An 8637-nucleotide genomic window follows, 5' to 3' on the forward strand; every position below is an offset into this window, starting at 1 on the left:
TTGCAAGTAGCCTGGTTGAGGTGCCTATAATCAATGCACACCCTCCAGGAGTTTTGCACTCTAGTAGCAATGAGTTCCCCATGCTCATTCTTCACTGTGGTGATGCCAAACTTCTATGGTACCACCTGTACTGGGCTGACCCATTCACTATCCGATATTGGATAGATGATGTCAGCTTCGAGCAATCTGGTCACTTTCTTCTTGACAACTTCCAGAATGGTAGGGTTCAACCGCCTTTGAGCTTGATGGACAGGCCTTGTTCCCTCTTCCAAAAAGATACGGTGCTCACAGACTTGAGGGTTGATGCCTACTATATCTGCCAAACTCCACCCAATAGCTTTCTTGTGGCTTCTCAGCACACTAAGCAGCTGCTCCTCCTGTTGGGAAGTGAGTTCCCTTGCAATGATGACTGTGAGCTTCTGATTATCCCCAAGGTAAGCATACTTGAGGTATGGTGGAAGGGGCTTCAATTCCATTTTCTGCTCCTGGCTAGGCACGTGATCATCTGGAGCTATATGTTGTGGCATGGCATCTTCAAGAAGCTCAGAGGGCTTTCCCACACTTGCACCTTGCTCCATGTGCATCTCTTCTACTTCTTATTGATGAACTTTAGCCACGGTCTCATCAATAATATCGCACTGGAAGATGGAGTGGTCTTCTGGTGGGTGCTTCATGGCTTCATCCAGATTGAAGCTTACTATTCTGCCATCTATCTCAAAAGAGTAAATGCCTGAGAAGGCATCCAATTTGAACTTTGAAGTCTTCAAAAATGGCCTTCCAAGCAGGAAGGATGATGGTCTTCCTGAGTCATTAGGGGGCATCTCCAAAATGTAGAAGTCAATAGGAAACGTTAGCCCCTTAATGCTCATCAGCACGTCCTCAGCAATTCCAACCACCGAGATTATGCTTTTATCTGCCAAAATAAAATGTGATGCCGACCTTTTTAAGAGATGGAGCCTCAAAGCATCATAAACAGATAATGGCATAATACTCACACATGCAGCTAACTCACACATGTAGTAAAAAATTTGGATACCATCAATAGTACAAGTAACCATGCATGGGCCGGAATCCCCATATTTTTTAAGTATGGCACCCTTTAAAGCAGAAATAGAGCTACCTAGAGGAATAGTTTCTAGATCATGTATTTTGTCTTTATGCATGCATAGATCCTTCAGAAATTTAGCATATTTAGTTACCTGGTGAATTGCATCAAAAAGTGGAATAGTTACCTCAACCTTTTTGAAAATCTCCACCATCTTGGGATCTAGCTCCATCTGCTTTTTGGGCTTCCTAGCAAGGTGTGGAAATGGGAGAGGAATGGTGTTCCCTGTAGCTTCAGTGACCTTTGGTGCTTCATTCCTTGGTTGAGCCGCTTCTTCTTCAACCACTTCTCGTACTACATCCTCCTCTTCAATATCCTCTACCTCAACAATGCCTTCAACTAGAATGTCTGCTTTTGAGCTTGGCTCTTCCTGACTCCTCTCTTGCAGTGTAATTCTGGACCTCAAAGTGATGGCATTGATTCCTCCTTTGGGGTTAGGTAAGAGTTGAGAAGGAAGTGCACTAGAGCTTGCAGGTTGATTATTGAAGGTGGAAGATGGTTCCAACCGGGAGATGAGAGCCTGTAAAATGGAGTTAAGACCGTTCATGGTAGAATTAATTGAGTTCTGAAGGTCTTTTTGTCCTTGAGCAATAGAGTGAAGCAACTCATCATTAGAAGAGAAAGGGGGCAAGTGATTTGAGGGGCTTGCTGCTGGTTATTTTGGGGTGCGTGGGCTTGCCTTTGGTGAAGTACTCAGTAAGGCTAGTTCTAGTTCTATTGATATTGGTTCTACTGACTGTTGTTGTTCCACCTCTGATTTCTACCATTGTCTCTGCCTCCTTGGTTGTAGTTGTCCCTCCATCCTTGATTGGAGTTACCTCTCCACCCTTGGTTGGGGTTATCCTTCCATCCCTGGTTAGAGTTGTCTTGCCAACCTTGATTGTGGTTCCCACCTTGGTTGTAATTCCTGCCTTGCTGATAATATCCTTGATTCGGGCGATCATAGAAGTTATGGGTAGCTACCAAGGTGGTGTCTTCTTGTTAGAGTTGCGAACATTCATCAGTATAATGAGTATAGCATGCACATATCCCACACACTCTCTGAGAAACTAGCTGTTGACACTGTTGCTGTGGAGGAGGCTGAGGTTGTTGTTGATTTAGCTGTAGCTGCTTCAGTAGGTTGGTCATCTTGCACAGAGTCTGCATGAGAGCAGCAGTCTCACTATTAGAAGAAATATCCGCAATGGCCTTGGGATGGTTGTTTCTGTGCCTGTGATTCTGGGTAGACTCAGCTTGATCGGTGATCAGTTGCCACGCTTCATCTGCCGTCTTATACTTCTTTAGAGAACCATTACTTACACCATCTAATGTAGTCTTATCTTGAGGCTTCATGCCTTGTGTGAAGTAGCTAATCAGTACCAAGTTGTCAATCATGTGGTGGGGGCATAAGTCTAGAAGATTCCTGAAGCGTTCCGAGTACTCATAAAGAGTCTCTGATTCTCCTTGAATAATGCAGGAAATTTCTTTCCTCAGTCTATCAATAACTTCAGCAAGAAGGTATTTGTCCAAGAATTCCCTTCTGAGCAGGTCCCAATTAGTAACAGTTGCTTCAAGTTGAGTGTAGTACCACTCCCTCGCCTTTCCCTTAAGAAAAAACGTGAAGGCAGATAGTAAAATAGCAGTCTCATCTGCATCATGACGGCTAACAGTTGAGCAGGCAGTCCGAAAATCTCTGAGGTGCTTGAGAGGCTCTTGAGCAGGTAAGCCATGAAATTTAGGCAGTAAATTGATTAGCGCAGTTTTTAGCTCAACATTTGCACCCAGATTTTTCACTTGATATGGTGGCAGTGTGAAGTCGAGAGCTCCTGCTTCCTAGAGAGTAATCCTTCTAGGATCCGCCATGTTAACTGCGCGTAAATCAATAGAATCAGTAGCAGAGGAGCTTGTTTCTTCCTCAAATGACGCTTCAGATTCACCCTCAGACAGGACTGATGAATTGGTAGGAACCACTTCACCACCCTCAAAGGCTAACCGACGCCGAGCTCGCCTTATACGTGAAATAGTTCTTTCAATTTCGCGGTCAAACACGGCTAAGATCGGATTCGGTAACGAACGCATCATTCAATGAGAAAAACATAGAGCTCGGGATAATAAAAAAAATAAAATATGCGAACACGTAAAATTAAAAATATTTACACTAACCAATAACTTAGCACACTATTGCAACTCCCCAGCAACAGCGCCAAAAATTGACGTACGAAAAATTGTCGATTAAGAATTTATAATGAACTGACGTTGCGAGTATAGTTCTTAACCAACAAAAATCCCACATATCAATTTAAAAAGGGTTGTCACAATTTTAGAATAAAATACTGGGAGTAAGAATCCCAGGTCGTCTCCCAACGAGTTACTAAGAGAGTGCTATTTATTGATCAGGAGGTTTCTGAGAAAATTGGAGTTGGAGAGTGACGTTAGGATTTTTGCCAGTAAAGAATTTCATAAAAACAGTCGCGTTGTAGATATAGTCTCTAAACCAACAGAAATCCCTTCGTGCAAACGTTTTGGTTGTCGCAAGTAACAAACCCCTTTTAAAATTGATAACCGAGTATTAAACCTCGGGTCGTCTTCTCAAGGAACTGCGAGGAAGGTATGTTCTTATTATTGGTTATGAGTTTGTAAATTGGGGTTTTGGAAGTAAGGTGGGAATATGTTATATGACAAATAATTTAAATGGCAATTAAAAATGAATAAATACTGCAAATAAAACTTTTGGGCAAGGTATGAGAAATTGGAGGTCCAACGTAGTTATCTCTCTCAACTATAAGGAAAGTTGAATCTAAACTCCACTTGGTCAACCTTTACTAAAGCAAAGGAAAGTCAAGGGACTAATTAAATTGAACTTTGAATCCTATTTATTTTCTAAGAAAAGGTTGGGATTACAGCTCAATTAGCAAGATAACAATTATCAAATATGTTGAGTTTAATAAATGTTGAGTTACTGATTTCTTAACCAAAACCAAAAGGGGAAAAAGTAAAATTGCTAGAATAATAGAGGTGACCTTAGATGGAAGGTAATAGTAACTTAAATCAAAGAGAACAATCTTAACTGAAAATACTTCAAATATCATTAATTCAAAATAGAGATCTGTAACATGGAATAATTCATAAATCAATTCAAATATTAAAAGCAAATAAATAAATAAAAGTAAACTGAAAATAAAAGAACATTAAACCTGGATCCAGAGTTACTCTCAAAACAAGAAGAAATCCTAAATCTTAAAGAGAGAGAGAATCTCTCTCTAAACTAAATCTAAATCATGAAAACTAGAAATTGGCGAGCTCTCCCTGAATGGATGCATTCCTCCACTTTATAACCTCTAATTTATGCTGTCTGTGCTTGGATCTGGGCCAAAAAGGGCTTCAGAAATAATTGGGGGCGTATTCTGTGAATTCTGATATGTGGCCTCTGACACGCGTCCGCGTGGGTCACGCGGTCGCGTCGTCTGGAGCTTTTCCTTGCCATGCGGTCGCGTCGATCACGCGTCCGCGTCGTGGGTGTTCTACTTGAGGCGCGCGGTCGCGTCAGTCATGCGGCCGCGTCGCTGCTTCTTCGCTTCTGGCACGCGATCGCGTCGTCCATGCGATCGCGTGGATACCAGTTTCCTTAAAGCTCCATTTTGCCTTCTCCTTCCATTTTTGTATGTTTCCTTTTTCATCCTTTAAGTCATTCAGCCTTAGAAAACCTGAGACTACTCAACACACTAATCATGGCATCGAATGGAAATAAAGGTAATTAAAACAATTAATTTTAAAGCTTAGGAAACATGTTTTACACAATATGACATAATAAGGAAGAGAAAGTAAAATCATGCAATTAATGTGAATAAGTAGGTGAAGGATTGAATAAATCACTCAAATTAAGCACAAAAGAACTCATAAAATATGGGTTTATCAGAGAGTGAAAGCAAGCAATGAAAATTAGCAAGAGATTTTGTTTAATTAAAATAAAAAGCCTTGACTGGGAGTAGATCAATCGGAAGTTCTATCCTTGTTGGCTTTCCCAAGATTAATAATAATTAGTTGTTATTTCTACTTAGTTAACCCTTACCGAATAAGGGAAAGTCAAATAGTTAAGCCAACTTCTATTCACAAGTCCTAATCCTCTCCCTTAGGAAGGACTAGCATTAGTTCCTAGAGAGCCAGCCAACAACTTCCAATTACCAATTGACGCTAGAGTATCCCAACTTAAGGGTCTACTATTAATCAACTCCCAGGTCAAGTGGGGAGTCTACTCTATTGACATGGATGCCAATTTCACATACATATTCAAGGGGTAGAAAGAAAACATAATAATCAAATTAATTGGAGGCAAGAAATTAAATAATGAAATTAAATAGAAAATTACTCTTTGCATTAATAAATCCCAAAATCAGAAATATTCATATGTAACTCATGAATAAGGTAAATAGCAATAAAAAAGGGGAATGAAATAGAGAACAAACTGTAATAATAAGGACTTTAATGGAGGTAATGACTCTTCTCAATTATCCAAGCCAAAATGTAAAACTAAGAAAAGTGTGACTATGAAGAACCCTAGAGGAAGTAGTGTTTTCTCCCCAGATTCAAAACCAAAAAACTAAAAACTGAGAATGTTTGTATGTGTGTTGAATCTCTACTGTCTCCTGGCTCTAGTCTGTGTTTCTGGGCCGAGATCTAGGTCCAAACTCAACCCAAAATCACCCCCAGCGATTTCTGCAGTCGTAGAATATTGTGCACGTCGCGTATCTAAAATAGTGGTTTATCAGGTCCAAACTCAGCCCAAAATCACTCAATTTAGCACAAGAATAATCATAAAATAGTGGTTTATCAGGTCCCATATCTATATTCGTGATTGAAAGGCGACATCTTCATAGAGATGTGTCAGGTTGGCAGTTGAATCGACAATGTCATATCACAGCCAAATAGAACAGGCATTCATCATGTGCCTATTCTATCTATTTTTTTCCTTTGCCGACTTGTATTGTTTGCCTAATTGTATAACATGCCTAATTTATTATTGAATTACTTGATATATATTATTATACTTGTTTATTACTTACATTGTTATTACTTGTGTTTTCTACTGGGATTGAGGAGGTTCGGAAGGCGGTGGCGATAGGATCGCATGGAGGTTAGGCTGGTGAAGACTGTGGGACAGCGGTTAACTGATAGTTTAGAATTCCCTAAGTTATGTTACCCCTTTGCACGAGTAAATCCCCATAGTGGTCCCCGAGATTGACGCCGTGCACCAAAATCGTCCCTTCGATTCCAATTGCATCAATTACATCCCTGAGAATGGAAAAATTGCAACATAGTAGTCCCTCTCCCGTTTTTTGTTAACGACGTGCTAACGTGGCATGATGACGTGGACTTTTGATGACATGTGTCACGTCATAGTTTGGCCACGTGTCACCTCATGATGACGTGTTGGTCAATGACACGTAGCATGCTGACATGGATGGGTATGCCACGTGTCATAATGTTATTTTGCCACGTGTCGCAATGCTATTTGTCCACGTGTCATCCATTATGTCATTGTTACATGTGCACCAAATTGGTCCCTTACTTTGCATAAAATGACTCATTTTAGTCCCTGAAATTGAATGCCGTGCACCAAATTAGTCCCTTCATCAGAAAATTTAAAATTCTTATTATATATTTGAATACACTGATTTTAATTTTATCTTTTCACAAGTTATTTAAATACAAGTGTTTTTATAAAATATTTTTAAAATATTAGTTTTAATTATACAATTTTTTTCTACAATATTTTATTAAAAGAATTATGTGACATATTGATATTGATTTAATAAAGAGTGTAAGTTAAGAGTATAATAATATTCCTTAATACAATTTTTTTAATATTTAACACTTTAATAAATATTTTAGGAATATTTGATAAGGGACTTATTAACTAATATAAATTCATTATTCCCATCCATTTTAAGAATGTCCGTCCGATTTCCCATATAATTAACTTCTCACTAAATTAATAAGATAGATTTATACTGTTGATTATAATAATTAATTTTATCTATAACTTAGTTAGGTGGCTTTTTCATATATTACACTATTAATCAATATAAGTACTTATTTTAACCATGACTTGAACAGTATTAAAACAGATACAAATAAACACAAGAGGCAATAATAAAGTTTTGGTTTTAGTTAACATGTATTCTAATGATACAAGTTAACATTATTAATTAAAAAATTTATTATAAAATAGGGCAATTTACTCAATTAAAATGGGTGTGAAGATTCTTTACTCAAATGCAACATTTCCAATTTGTTTACGTGAGTGTCTTTTTTGGTTATTATGTAAACCGTGGTAGGTAACCATGGTTTCCAATTTGTGCATAAACCATGGGAGGTTGGCATGGTTTACATTTAGGAAATGTTGCACATAAACCGCAGCTGCTTACCACGAATTATGAAGAAAAAATGCTACTAGAAACCGTGCTTGTCATCATGGTTTATGAAGAAAAGCTATGAGCATAAAACCTGATTGGCTACCACGGTTTATGCTTTCTTATTCCTATTTCGCATAACTTCCAATCACTTTGTCTTCTTTGTTATTCCATTCTCTTTTTTTAGCTATTTGTCTACTTTTATTAATTTTTATTATACATATTCCACGGTTTACATAATAATCAAAAAGGACACTCACGTAAAGAGAATTAGAAATGTTGCATTTTAATAAAGAATCTTCACATATATTTTAATTGAGTAAATTGCCCTATAAAATATGTATAATAAAAAATATAATTAAAATTAGTGTATAAAAAAATATTGAGAATTTTAAATTTATAAAAAAATGAGAAAAAACTGATGAAGGGACTAATTTGGTGCACGACATTCAATTTCAGGGACTAAAATGAGTCATTTGATGCAAAGTAAGGGACCAATTTAGTGCACATGTAACAATGACATAGTGGATGACACGTGGACAAATAGTATTGCGACATCTGGCAAAATAGCATTGTGGCACATGGCATACCCATCCATGTCAGCACGCCACATGTCGTTGACCGACACGTCATCATGAGGTGACACGTGACCAAACCATGAGGTGACACGTGTCACCAAAGGTCCACGTCATTAAGCCACGTCAGTGCATCATTAACGGAAAACAGGTCAGGGACTACTATGGTGCAATTTTTCCAATTTCAGGGACGATTTTGATGCACGACGTCAATCTCGGGGACCACTATAGGGTTTACTCCCTTTGCACTATGGTTTTAAAGTTATGGTTTTAAATTTAGTTATGCTTTAAGTTGAATCTAGTGATTGATATGAAACTCTAGGATTGCCTCTGGCGTCCCAGAGTCTTATATCTTACATTACTGGGCACTGTTACCATACTGAGAACCTCAGTTCTCATTCCATGCTTTGTTATTATATTTCAGATGCAAGTCGCAACCCTCCTCGATGAGTTGCTTAATGCTGGCAGAGCGGAGGACCTTATTCCATTTTGTTGTCAGTTTGGTTATTTTGACTAGTTCTCTCTCTTTTGTATTTATATTTGTCTTAGAGGCTTACTTTGAGAGAGA

General features: G+C 38.3%; 1 protein-coding gene across 1 annotated transcript; it reads right to left on the reverse strand.

Moving 5' to 3' along the window:
* Nucleotides 1–596: 596 nt before the first annotated feature.
* Nucleotides 597–2049, reverse strand: LOC107474600 (uncharacterized). Its single transcript, XM_016094238.1, has 2 exons — nucleotides 1843–2049; nucleotides 597–1625 (listed from the first exon to the last, which is right to left on the reverse strand). The coding sequence occupies exons 1-2, from the start codon at nucleotides 2047–2049 to the stop codon at nucleotides 597–599; spliced, it is 1236 nt and encodes a 411-aa protein (XP_015949724.1).
* Between the last annotated feature and the right edge of the window lie 6588 nt (nucleotides 2050–8637).

This window comes from Arachis duranensis, chromosome 3 (assembly GCF_000817695.3).
Source record: "Arachis duranensis cultivar V14167 chromosome 3, aradu.V14167.gnm2.J7QH, whole genome shotgun sequence".
NCBI lineage: Eukaryota > Viridiplantae > Streptophyta > Magnoliopsida > Fabales > Fabaceae > Arachis > Arachis duranensis.